Source organism: Ochotona princeps, chromosome 20 (genome assembly GCF_030435755.1).
Source record: "Ochotona princeps isolate mOchPri1 chromosome 20, mOchPri1.hap1, whole genome shotgun sequence".
NCBI lineage: Eukaryota > Metazoa > Chordata > Mammalia > Lagomorpha > Ochotonidae > Ochotona > Ochotona princeps.
In genome coordinates, this window is record NC_080851.1 from 30,971,438 (window position 1) to 30,985,482 (window position 14,045).

General features: G+C 45.4%; 1 protein-coding gene across 1 annotated transcript in view; it reads right to left on the bottom strand.

Annotated features, from left to right (window-relative positions):
- The window catches only part of DNAH11 (dynein axonemal heavy chain 11), a 268,709-nt gene that overhangs the window by 135,347 nt on the left and 119,317 nt on the right, over positions 1-14,045 (bottom strand). Inside the window, exons 40-44 of the mRNA XM_058678278.1 lie at positions 10,435-10,567; positions 8,763-8,890; positions 7,542-7,690; positions 3,842-3,992; positions 584-715 (exon numbers count right to left, since the gene is read on the bottom strand). Coding sequence (XP_058534261.1) covers positions 584-715; positions 3,842-3,992; positions 7,542-7,690; positions 8,763-8,890; positions 10,435-10,567 — 693 coding nt within the window. The remainder of the gene's footprint in view (positions 1-583; positions 716-3,841; positions 3,993-7,541; positions 7,691-8,762; positions 8,891-10,434; positions 10,568-14,045) is intronic.

The following is a 14,045-nucleotide window of genomic DNA, read 5'->3' on the forward strand; positions in this document are numbered from 1 at the left end:
TTTATCTGTCTGATAAAGACACTCTGGAGAAGGACTGTGAAGGTCCCATGAGAAAAATCTAGGTGGCATACTGGAGATTCTGTCTGCCAACTTCCGAACTTGAAGAAATAGCCTAAGGCGACCGACCCGGGACCCACCATTCCTGTACGGCTGTCAGAGGGGACACACTGGTGGCTATTGTAATAGGCCAAACTGACAGATGTAAGATGGTCGGGGGCAGAGGGAAGGTTGATGGGTCCTGGGTTTTTTTAACTGGAACACTTGGGTGGAATATGTTGTGGAAGAAAAAATTTAAAGAGAGGAAATGCAGCTGTGGGGCAGAAAGGGTCTGCCTCCTTCAGTTGAACTGTCACAGGCCTGTAGGCCAGCACTCCACCTGAGTGCTTCCCACACAGCTGGGAACCTCAGGCCACTGGGCACCAGGAGCCAGCCAGGCTGAGGTTGCCTAAAGAGCACACCTGTTCAAGAATGAAGAGAACACACCACACAGACTCTGGGTAAGGGTCACACAGAGGTGGGGCTCCCATCATAGCATCCCATTCCTGCAAACGCCACGGAGCCTGTAACCCATTTCCCAACGCACCTGATCTTTAGGTAGGGCACCCCCGAATGCCCAAATACAAGCAAAGACAAAGTAGACCTCATACACTTCTTTCGGGCTGTCGGGAGGCACGTTTTCGGACGTCAACAAACACTCCAAAAGAGCACATATGGTCTGGAAAAATAAAAAGACAAAGACACTTTTGAGTAGAATTAAAAAAAAATAGTCAAAGAAAGTTTGAAGGACTTTGGAAAAGCCTCACTTTATCCTTAGGAACCTATGTAAGTTTTTCCACCTTGGCAATGTGCTGCTATATTAGGAAGGACACAAATAACTGCTGTGGGTGCTCAGGCAGGAAATTTGTGGCATTGCTAATCCAAGTGATCTTTTAACAGCCAACAATTTATAAAGCTACCTTTTTTTCTTTTTGCAATAATCCAGTTTGAAACTACCGTATAAGCCAGAAGCATAACAAGAAATACAAATGAATATGTAGTGAATATTCACTTGTCTGTAAACAGGACTGTGTTTAACTGGTTTTCTCCCATTGGGTGTTGGGTGCCCCACTCCTGCTCAGGACCAAGGTGGCCATCTCTCCCACCTGTTGTCAATCATTCAGAAAGTTGGGCTGGCTGCCTTGACTTGGGGCATTTTGGAGGCCCTGTGGAAGCAATGCCACTCTGCAATCTAATCTTCCTGTGTACTCCAGGAAGCTGGCATTTTGCACTGTTACTCCTGGACACAGCCCAAAGTCCAGGGAAATCATGGCCACAAAGGCTTTTAACACAGGAAGTAATGACCAGTCATGTGCATGCAAGCGGTAACCAATCAAATTCAGTGTTACATTGAGTGCCTTCCCTTCTAGCCATGAACATTGGGGAAACATTTTTTATTTGACTAGCTGAGCACTTTTTTGTTTTGTTTTATTTTGTTTTAAAGATTTTTATTATTATTGGAAAGCCCAATATACAGAGAGGAGGAGAGACAGAGAGAAAGATCTTCCATCCGATGATTCACTCCCCAAGTGAGCTGCAATGGGCCGGTGTGTGCCGATCTGAAGCCGGGGACCAGGAACCTCTTCCAGGTTTCCCACACGGGTGCAGGGTCCCAAAGCATTGGGCTGTCCTTGACTGCTTTCCCAGGCCACAAGCAGTGAGTTGGATGGGAAGTGGAGCTGCCGGGATTAGAACCGGTGCCCATATGGGATCCCGGGGCATTCAAGGCGAGGACTTTAGCTGCTAGGCCACGCCGCCGGGCCCTAGCTGAGCACTTTTTACATTTTTAAAGCCACATTTGCTCATTTGAAGTCATCACTCAACAGAATAAGTCTCACCAATTTGTTATCATGAAAAAATAGTGCAGGGGCAGGTGCTGTGGCACAGTCTCATAAGCCGCTGCCTGCAATGTCAATATGCCATGTTGGAACATCCTGGTTTGAGTCCTGGCTGATCCGCTTTAGATTCAGCTCCCCCATTAACGTGCCTGGGAATTCAATAGCAGAAGGCCCAAGTTCTTGGGCTCCTGCAACCTGGAGAAGACCAAGATGGGGCTCCAGGCTTCCAGCTTGGGCCTGGCCCAGCGCTGACTTCTGTGACCATTTGTGGAGTGAACACAGGGATAGAAGATATGTCACTGTGGAAAAATCTCTCTATCCTTCTCTCTGTAAATCTACCTTTCAAATAAAGGTAAATAAAGCTCTCTTTAAGAAAAAAACAACTAAACATTTCATTGATTGGACAAGAAAGCACGTTAATTTCCTAAGATGGCCACTTGAAGTCATTGTCATGCACCTTTGAGTCTCAAATGTCTGCACTTGGAAGCAAGGTCAGAAAGAAAAGACTCCACAAAATAGCAGCTTCCCAGGAGTTCAGGATTAGCTGCCATTTGTGAACACGACAAAACGAAGTCGGAGCAAAGGAGAGTTCTATTAGTGCCTACTGACCTATTTTCACACTACTCCTGAATGAAAAAGTTAACACCACAGAGACACACACAAATACCCAAGTCAACTTGAGAATCAACACGATCGTGCTCTTTGCAAGTATTGCACTAGAGGAAGTCTAATTAGGCTAGCTGCATAATTAATTCATTATGAATAAATTCAGACCTGCTTTCAGAAATAAATTATACCTTGGATAATTGCTGTTAAAGATTATCGTTTATTTAATTGGTGTGTGAATGATCCAAAAACGTTTTCTCCTCTTATTACGCCTGCATTTATAATTTACCATCAAACAGATTTGGTACCACAGAAGCTTAATGGTAGTTACAGACTTGGGAACCAATTGTGGTTCTCAGAGGACATGAATGGAAGGTTTCTACTTGGAAACTTTTTGAGGAGTTTTGGATTTAGAAAGGCTAAAGGTGGTTTTTTGCTTGCTGAGGGTAAAATCGCACCCTCAACCTCCCTGAGCGTGCAGTCCTTCATCTGCTTCCATGGCCATGTGTCACATTTGTCTTTCACTCTTTAAAAAAATCATTTGTTTTATTGAAAAACAAGAAGAGCATACAGAGTTCCCTCATCTGTGGTTCACTCCGCAAATGCCCATTCATGGTTGGACTGAGTCAGCCATACGTGGCAGGGATCCAAGTATTTGATCTAACCCTTTTCTGCCACACAGGTGTGCCATCACAGGAAGATGCACTCAGAAGTGGAGCCCAGACTTGAACTTGGGCATTCACAGAATGTGGGTGGTCCAGGGAGCGGCCTTATTGCTGCTCCCAATGCTTCCCTTTGGCCTTCACTCTGGCAAGCTATTACAGCACAAGGATCCCTGGAATGACGGGAACGCATCACCCAGGCTGTGAGTCTATCCAGAACATTTTGGGCAGGGGAGGGCCTATGTGGTAGAGTTCTGATGTTTTCTCTTACTCCCTAGCTGGCGTCTTTCATGGTACAGATTAACTTTAGTCACAGATAGTAAGGAGCAATTTCTCTGGGCAAAGCACTTAGGAGATAGAAAAATAAATAAGGCTGTTACAGCTTTGTTTTCCTAACCTGGTTCAAATATCCTCAGGGGAAGAGGGGTAGGGCAGACACAAGAAGTCAACCCACACGCATTCAGCACCTGCAAATGCACACGAACTGGAAGCCTTGCACATCTCTGGGGATGCAAACGGAGGGACACTTGGCCTCAGCCCTCTTTCAGTAGACAGAAACACAGTCCACAATCCCAGATGGCAAAGCATGTCAAGCTGTGTTCCAGGGGTTCTGTGAAACATCTCTGGGACCATGGGGAGGAGCCACTTAAAGATTCTAGAACTTTCAGAGCTTGAGTAAGGCACAAAATCACAACCAACCTGTACCAGGCTATTCTCCGGAATGGGGGTGATGGTTTTAAAGCTTGTTCTCAGCTTTTCCAAGCACATGGGGACGTACTTATCAAAAAGAATAGTCAAATTGGCCTTCTCAGAGCGATGTCGCCTTTGGTCAATCCAACTGGCCACGAACCTGAAAAGGGATCCGGAAAAGATTTAGTTGAACAGGGTGGGCTGCAACAGTGGGATTTCACAGGTCAAAAGCACCCACCTCCCGCCCCGCCAGCATGCTGCCAGTGCTTTGGCCAACAAATTCTGAGCAAGTTCATTCTGTTGCTTGCATTGCAAACATTTGCAAAAAAAGAAGTCCTTTAAAAACTTGTTTGAATGGCTATTTTTTTTACATTAATGAAAAGAATGTTAAAGAAACGCCTAACAGCTCCTGGAAGGCCAACATAATAGAGCATAAATAGGCCATTATGGAGCATTTAGAAGGCAGTACACTGTGTCATTTCCTAGAGCATGGAGCTATTTGCATGGTGGCGGTCTTACTGATGAAAACTGTGTGGGGTTTTGATTGATTTATTGTGCCATCGATTATTCAGTAGCAAGAAATCAGTCGCACAGAAGAAGGTGCAAATTCCATAAGGCTGCATCCAAGACCTTCCGAGCCTACCAGACTGCATGTGGCCCCAGCTGAGAGCCGGTCCCATATTTCTAATAAGTATACCTGGATTGGGATCCTGGGTTTGAACACAAGCACACAGATGGAGCTGAAGCTTATACAGTAAGGTCAAGTTGATACACTGAGTAACCCAAGGAAACAGAACTGTCAACATGGTGCAGCATGGCCCAGCAGCCTCTACGGCAGTCTCTGGGACAAAGCTGTGTACGTGTTATGTGGGAAAATCATCCCTCGGCAGGTTATCCTTAGATAGGAAGCACGGCAAATAAATACTCTTGGCATGTGGCAAAAAAGCAATTTGACTAGAGACCAATTAGCAAGGCTTTTTGTTTAAAAAGACTTATTTATGTAAAACATGATGTTATAAAAAAAGACAAGAAAGAGGGAGAAATCTTCTATCTACTGGTTCACTTCCCAGATGGCTACAGTGGCCAGGGACTATGCCAGCTTGAAGCCAAAAACCCTGCATTTTTTCCAGGTCTCCTACATGAGTGCAGGGGACCGTGCACGTGTGAGCCATCCTCTGCTTCTTTCCTGGGTACATTAGCAGGGAGCTGGACTGGAAGTGGAGCAGCCAGGACTCGAACTGTGCCCATCGGGCTGCTGGCTTAGCCTGCCACTCTACATCATAGCCCCTATTGACTGAGAAGTAGACAACTATTACCCACTGATTGACTTTTCAAACATCTGCAGCAGCTGAGGCAGAGCCAAAAGCTGGGAATATAACTAGGCTCCCTATGTGGGTGGCAGAGACTCAACCAGCTGTGCCTTCACCATCACCTCCCATGCTCTATATTCGCAGGAAGCTGGACTCTGGAGCTGGAGCAGGGGCTGGACCTCCAGAGATGCAGCAAGCTCATCTCAATGGGCACCTGGGCAGGTCCGTCAATGCCAGTCTCTCTACCTCGCTTTGAACAAGTTAGAACTCACATTTAGAGTGTCAGAAGAAATGAGGACCAACATAAGGACCTCAAAAGGGACCTATGTGCTTTCCTGAAGCTTCACAGGGGGCACTTATTGGTCAACTACACACGCCACGGCTACACTAAGAACATGTCAGCTGGCAAAAGTGCTTCTGGTGCCAAAGGAACAGACCACAGTGGAAGACCAGAGCCACTCCACGGAGCATTTTCAAGTTGGAGAGGCAGTGGGCACTGACGAACAATGAAAAGCAGATCTCATAGAAGATGACAAGGGCATAAGGGCCATACCTGCCCCTTGGCTGCTGATCTGCAGGCACCTCTGCTCCCAGAAATGCAATCTTTAGTCCTGAGCTATGGTGGGGCTGAAGCAAGGGTGGGGTTGCCCAGAGAGATTCAAGTCTAAGGTCAGAATAGCTGGGTCTGCCTGTCAGTTCCATCTTGAGAGACACAGCCATCTGGATGTCGCCCTGCAGGCTGGAAGTCTGACCTTACCTGCTCTCTCCCTCTCGCTCCTCTCGGGTCTCTGGATTATCCGACTCAAGCAGCAGCTAGGAGGGCCAGCAGCCCTCTGCTGTGGAGCAGGCAGGAGCAACTTCCCTGGGGACCAAGGGGCTGAAGGGAAGAGTGCATCAGGCACAAGTGCCAGCTCACCCTCAGGGCTGAGGTCCCTGCTGCTCCAGGTAGGGATGCTGGCCTCAAGTGTCCATTGGCAGAGGCACACGATGTGGAGGATGGGCACGTGAGTACAGTAAACAAGGTGCCTCCACATCCCTGCTCGAGGATGGCACATGCTCATCATCTGACTTCTTTGTAAGAGGGCCACAAAGTGGTCATTTATGCCTTTACTGCACATATACAAGGTTCTTAACATAGTCAAGGTGTGTGAACAGGCAAGTAAGTCAAAGTGACAAAGGCACCCAGGTGCTAACTTAATTACCTTTAAGTTAGCCTGAGGAGCCTGGAGTTTCACCGCCAATGTCTTCTTCAGACAATCATATTAATATTTACCTGACTTCTTTGTTAGGATTTTATTTATTTTTATTTGAAAGGCAGAGGGGCAAAAAGGGTGGGGGATGGGAAGCAGAGAGAGACAGAGGTCACTTTTTGCTTCCACAAATACAACAGCCAGAGCCGGGTCAGGCCGAAGCAGAGCCTGCAATGGCATTCCAGTGTCCCATGTGGACAGCAAGGGGTAACAGACGGCCCCTGCCAGCTCCCCACATGCACGTAAGGAAGAGAGCCAGGTCTGGAATCAGCATGCAGATATCCCAGGGAGAGGCTTAACTGCTATGCCACAATACCCACCCTAGATATTTTGTTTCTTAAAACTAAGAAGAAATCTGATTTTTAAAATGGGAAAAGGACACATATGGGCATCTTCCTAAAAATGATATATACAAATGGCCAACAAGCACATGAGAGGGTGCTAAACATGAATACTTCTTGGACAAATACAAAGAAAAGGCACAGAGAGGTGACATTCCCTCAGCCCCCAACATGGCTGCAATTGACAAAAACAAGAGGCAGATGCTGGTGAAGCAGTGGAGAACTCAGACCCCCGGCATGCTGCTGGCGATAACAGAACAGTGCAGTCATTCTGGAAACCAGCAAGGCATTTCCCTAAAAAGAATTTTTTTTAGAATAAAATTAACATGTAAATCCAGAATCTCTACTTCTGGGTATGTGTCCCAAAGAACTGAAACCAGAGGCCCAAAGCACAATTTGTACGCCCAGGTTCACAGGAGTGCTCCTTCCGATAGCCAAAAGGTGGAAGCAACCGAGCGTCCAATGCTAGATGAAGAGAAAGACAAAACACAGACAACACTCCCTGAGGAATAGGATTCTACTGTGACATAGAAGGAAGCTTTGCAATGAGTTACAACATAAAAAAGGCTGCAAATATGTCATGCCAAGTGTATGACGCCCACCACACATGGAGAAACCTGTAGGACTACATGGAAGAGGGCTCTAGGTAGTCCAGTTCACCGAGATGGTACTTCCTATCACTGAACGGCATACTTAAAAATGGCACAAAAAAAAAAAGAAACACATTTTACACTATATTTTACAAGGATAAACAAAGAGAGAAGGGGATATAAGAGAGTGAGTGAGTCAGCGTAAGAGAAATACTCACGGGCCCCACCCCAGATCCTGCGGGTTCACATACAGGATCCCAGCTCTGGAGACGGTCGCAGGGGTGGCCATCCTGAGGTGATGGATCTCAAACACAAGTCTCATGGAAGGTGTGAGGGCCACCCGCTCGTTGCTGGTCAGGGTCAGCACCTGCAACGAGCAGCCGGGCAGCAACCAGAGCTCAAGTGTACCCGGGAGGAAAGACAAACCCCTTGCCCTCTCCCAAGTGCCAGACACGACGAGCTCATGGTCTCAGGTGAGCAACTGTCTGAACAGTTCAAGTCCATCTCCGAGAACTTGCCTGACCCTGGGGATGCCTTGTGCAGAAGTATTGATATGCCACACGAGGGCCACAGATAAGCACACTTACTGCCACACACATTGGTAATGTGAATTTAAAAAAAAATAAAACCTACCTTCCTGCATACTAACCTTTACAGCACTGTGATAACGATAACAAAACGAAATACATGACACTTGTGCTAAAAGTTAATTATAGAAAAAAAGACCTGAACCCCACCCCCCACACACACTCATACATTTTCCTTAGAATTGGGAAATGCCACATGTACCAACTCCCCTACAGGAATTCGTGCAAGTGCAAAGAGTATGGACCTAGATTTTCTGATAAAACAGCTCTTAGAAAACAGACCCTCCTGCTAACGTCAGGGCATTGCTAGCTCTGTTTTGGAGTAACGGTAGGTACTGATTTCTCAGTCCTAATCCCAAGAAGGGACCTTGTGCGTTTTCAGTGTTATTTCACACACGCACATCACTACCATTTGTCTTTCCTGAGAATATAGACCAACAACATCAAAACGTTTAGACCCAGTGTGTGGCCATACAAACCAGTGAGTGTCAACATCTACATTTCACCAATGCTCCCATGGCACAAACTCATTATTTTATTATTTTATTTCCTTAATCAAAGATGAGATAAGATACAACAATATACACCCAGCTCTGAGGAAATGAGAATCTGTATACAGGAAATTCTTGGATATGTATCAAACTCTTATTAAAGGTGGTTTTTAAAGGGATTTATTCCCTTAGGCGCTTCAATAACGAAATTGAGCGTATCATCCAGATAATGTGATTTATCAAACTAGGAATATATTTATATAACTAATCGCAGGCTAATGAGGAAAAATCAGCATTGCCATGAGCAAACGGAAGGGATTCCAGCACCCTCACAGTTCCAGGTGCAGCCCTGGGGTCTAACCTTGTTATCATCCATGACAGTATTTAGAGACTCAATCCACAGAGGGTCGATATCTCCATCCAAGACAATCCATTTAGGCCCATCATGCATCATGTTTGCTTGTTCTCGCAGAATGGAGGAGAAGAGACCTAAAAGATAGGAAATCAGCAACCCCAACCTACAGTGAAGTTGAGTGCTGTTTATTTCTAAAACAATTCATTACACTGAGAAGAACAGGATCTTCCTGGAAGGGACTGACAGAAGGCAGTATCAGGAAAACGCAAAAGTCACACCAAATGAAGGCCTACCCTTTTTCATCCACACACATTCAGCAGACCCATGCTAGAACACATGCTAGCTTCTTCTACCACCTCCCATTTTGTTGTGGCATTCAATGGCACATAACCTAAAGTAAAACTATGCTGAAATACAAAACCTCCTTAAGAAATGGACAACAGGAATGCTATTACATTATCACTACTTAACCACACGTATGCCTTCTTGCCAGCAAGAGCTCTCAGTACTCTGTGTTCCATGGAGGACTTAACTAGCGACTAACTGTTCAAACTCAAGGGCACAATTGCAGGCTGAATGAAACCACTTCAGTGTGGGCATGTGGGAGTGTTTCTTCTACAAGGTATGCCATGCAAAAATTAGGAGACATGTCTATTAGCCATTTCCACTATGACTTATGAAGAAGCTAATGAACTTTGCTTCCAGTGACACCATTAACACATATCCTACTACTTTCCTTCATAGAAACAGAGAGGTGGGCTGAGAGAATGAAAATTATAATAGGGATAAAAGGAAGAGCACATGCAAGATAATAGGATGCAACCCATGGAAAGGTGTCTTTTCCAATGCCACCTCTGAGCAGACACTTAAGCGACAGAAAGGGAGCAGCCAAGCGGGCATCCTGAGGAAGGGCATCAGGTGCCACAACCCTCTGATGGGAAGAAGCTTGGCTCACAAGAAGCGATACTCAGGGGGCATGGACCACAATTAGGGATGAGAGGGGACACAATCACAGTCTGGGGGGGTATGGAAAAAGGTTGGGCTCTGAGGTTGACCAGAACCTACTGGAAGCCAAAAGCAGAATAGCAACATGCATGTTGTAGGGCAAACGAACAGTAGGGAACCAGTCAAGGGAGATGACTGCAAGGTGCAGGCTAGAGCTGACAGTGGTGTAGACTAACCTAGGTGAGAAGTACTGACATTCAATGTGTGTCAAGGCCCAAGTCCCTGGGGATTTACTCTGAGGGTAAATGGAGCATGTGGGAAGGATGAAAGTAACAACAAAATTAGGGCACTGACAGCAGCGCCAAGTCACAACAGATGTTTGTGGGTTCTCCCCGACAGACTTCTGCCCCCGGCACCTGGGATGATATCTGCCCAGACCTCCACCAGGGTCTTATATCGGGCACTTAATAACGTTCCCTGTTGATTTTCCTCCTGGCTGACGAGCTCTGACATACTATAAAGCACAGAGTTCTAAGCACACACCTGGGGCCTGCTGATGGAGTCCTCACCCAATTCTAGGTCCAGTCTGTACACTGCAGTGCTATTGTGACTAGCTCTGTCACTAATCCCCCAACACACAACCCATCCAGCTGGCTGACGGACACGGACTACCGTCAGGAAACAGCCACAAGTGGCATGGTCGCCACTTCCGATGGGAAGAGGAGGCACTTGCCATCTTTCCATTCTCTGGTAGCCGGATGGATGAAACCAAAGAGTTCATCAGTTGTCACAGCTTTAGGGTTCAAGTCGTTCCACACGGGTTTCTGGTTCAAGTTCACATATGTGCGGTTCAGTGTTCTCAAGATCTGAGGGGCAGAAGAAAAGAGCTGAGAACATTAATGCAAATGTGAGCCCAACAGAAAGGAAGATTCCCAAAGGATTTCCCTTGTGCATCCTGGGTACAAGCAGGCTGAGAATGGAGGGGAAAATGAAGATGAAAGAGAACCTCACAAAGTTCATAGAAAAAAATCAAATGAAAACCCACGTTAGTCTTTTTTTTAATATTCGTTCATCGCTTATTTTTGTTTCTTTTTGTGCTTTCTTCTCAAGGAATTTATTAATACCTTAGGTTTTAGGGTCACAGAAAATGCATGATATTTACTATAACACAGTTCTCATTAATTCCCATGTCATTATGTCTTTATCCCAGTGAACGGATTTAATTGTTAACACAGTTCTAGGATTATATTATTCCCCTTTTTTCCACTCACCCTCATTCTTACTCTATTTTTCCTTTTATTACTTTGTTTTTAAATTTTTAAAACATTTTAAATTTACATTATACTCAAAAGCTTAATGATACTAAATAAAATATTCAACTGCAACAAGCCCACAGTATGACAGGAATATAGACAAAAGCAATAAAAACTGATCAAATAAAAAGATGTCTATTTTACTCATACACTGCAAATATTAAAATATAAAAAATTTAAAGTAATCACAGACAAACTATAGCATAACATCCGGCATAATCTTTCTTTGGGTCTGAAATATTTCACCAAGTATAGTGATCTTAAGTTGCATCCATTTTATTGCAAGTATCAGGATTTAAGTCTTTTTATGGTTGAGTGATATTTCCTTTTCTTTTGTTTAAAGATTTGTTTCTCTTGGGAAAGGCAGATTTACAGAGAGAAGGAGAGGCAGAGAGAAAGATATTCCAGCCACTGGTTCATTCCTCAAGCGGATACTATGGCTGGAGCTGAACCAATTTGGGTCTCCCGCGTGGGTGCAGGGTCCCAAGGCTTTGGCCCATCCTCTACTGCTTTCCCAGGCCACGAGCAGGGAGCTGGATGGGAAGTGGAGCAGTCAGGACACAAACCAGTATCAACATGGGATCCCGTCGTGTGCCAGGTGAGGAGTTAAGCTATTAGGCTATTGAGCCAGGCCCATTCTATGCCAGTTTTGAAGCCATGAGTTTGAAGTCCAGGCATATGAGCAGTCTTCAAAAAGCTCAATGGAAATGTGTCATTGAAGAATATGCATCTGCTTGACGTTTTCTTTGCACCAAAATAAACATTTTTTAAAGTCCAGGTTTATATAAACCAGTGACTAGAAATGGTTTTCCTGGGCCCAGCATGGCATCTCAATGGCTAAAATCCTCCCCCTTCAGCACTAGGATCCAATATGGGCACCATTCAGGTCCCAGCTGCTCCATTTCCCGTGCAGCTCCCTGCTTGTGCCTTAGGAAAGCAGTGGATGATGGCCCAAGGCCTTGGCTCCCTGCACCTGTGTGTGAGACCTGGAGGAAGCTCCTGGATCCTAGCTTTGGATTGGTTCAGCTTTGGCCACTGCAGCCACTTGGGGAGTGAACCAGCAGATACAAGATCTTTATGTCTCTCCTTCTCTTTGTAAATCTGCCTTTCCAAGAAAAATAAATAAAATATTTTTTAAAAAATGCATAGCTGGAAATAAGCAAGCAAGCAGACAGCTGGGCTCCTAATTTGATAGGCCTGGAGTGGAACTGATCATTTACATTTCTAGCAAGAGCCCAGCTGTTGGTGAGTATGCTGGTCTGGACAGGTGCCAACAGCTAACAGCCCAGAGCAGAGGATGTCAACAGGAGGCCATGTCAACTTGGGATGCCTGTGTCACTGAGGATCTAACCATGGTGGCCACGGATGCTGCTAACCATCAAATAATGTATGTAGGCTCCTCCACCAAGAGCTACCCATTCCAGAAAGTCCACGGTGCTGACTGCAAAACACCATGCACACAAGGACATGAAGGCTGATGGGTGACCATGCACAGAAGAGGGGCCTGATATCTGTTTCTCCAAACGGACGGATGGTCTAACTCAAGCATCTGCCTCAACCCTTTCTCTTACTTCTCTGAAACCCTTGCTTTCCCAGACATTTACCCTCTTGGTCTTCTCACAGGGGCAGGGGGATTGCAGAACTGATAAACAATTGCCCAATGCTCCAAGAGAAGACAGTGTGAACTACCATGGCCCTGAGGCTCCGAGCTCCAGCGAGAGCAGCTTAAATATATGGTGACTGGAACAGAGCAGGTGAAGACTAGAGGAAAGAAATTAAATGCCTTGGGAAGATGAAACTTGTATTTTTAGAAACCATTAATCTACTGGAAATTACAGAATTTAATTTTATCCTTCCTTGAACCATGGCCTACATTGGAAACTCACTCTAACAAAATAATTACAGGTCTATCAGTTATCTACTTCAAAGTTTCAATTACCATAGTTTGCACTAGGAAAATCTCTGGGGAGCTTTTCTTGACAATTGTCCCACTTTGGGTTTGGGGCTAAACGTTGTTAAATTCCATATGTACACAGGCTCTACCATCTCATGTGCCTTTCCAAATTATTTTTAGCCACTGCCTACCAAATGTGTTTATACTGAAGCATTGTAAATTAAAATGCATGCAGTTCTTCACGGATTGTCTGCCAACCAAGAAAAGAAGTATGGTGCCAGCACTGTCAGCGAGACCCAACAAAACCAAGCAGTGAACTAAAAATGGGGATAATAACAGCCATGACAAAGCATCATCACACAGAGCCGATCACACACAATGCACCTAGCACAGCACATAATAGGGACCTCAAGCGTGTGCTCTGGCTGCCTCTGTTCCTAGCACTGTTTGGGTCCCATGGAGGGCTCTCTTTCTGAGGGAGTAGTGAAGGAAAATATTTGGGTTTGTTTTGCTGAATGGCATGGGGAGGAAAATCCAGGATGACTTGGAACAGATAAGAAAGTAGTTTTGGCAAATATGGGTAGAGCTAATCAAATCCCCCCAAAGCTACTGACTTATTCCTCAGTCTCTCAACACATTGTCCTTTGATGGAATGGCCCAAGGAGCAGCACATTTCTGATAGGAGCATCAGGGGGTCAGCACACAACTAAAGGCATGTATAAATGCTAAATTCCCCATGGTGAAAACCCAGCTCCCATCATGGTATTCTCCCTGTGCGAATGCAATATTTTTTTCTCCCTCCCCCTTCCCAATATAAAGGCTGGTAGTGTCGATAGATTTTTTTAAAAAGCAGTATTTGATTCTCAAATTCTGCCAAAAATGATAATATGCATCACCAAAAGGGAACTGTTTGATGTAGCATTCAAACTAGGTCAACTAGTTCATGGCCAGCCAGTGACCTTGAGGTTAAGACGCTGATTGGGGCACTCACACCAGACAGTCTGGATTTATATCCTGATTCTAATTCTGATTCCAACTCCCTGTTGTGCACACTCTGGGAAGCTGCAGCCGACAGCCCAGTTAGTTGTGTCCCCCACCACCCACCTGGGAGACCTGGGTTGAGTTCCTGGCTCCCAC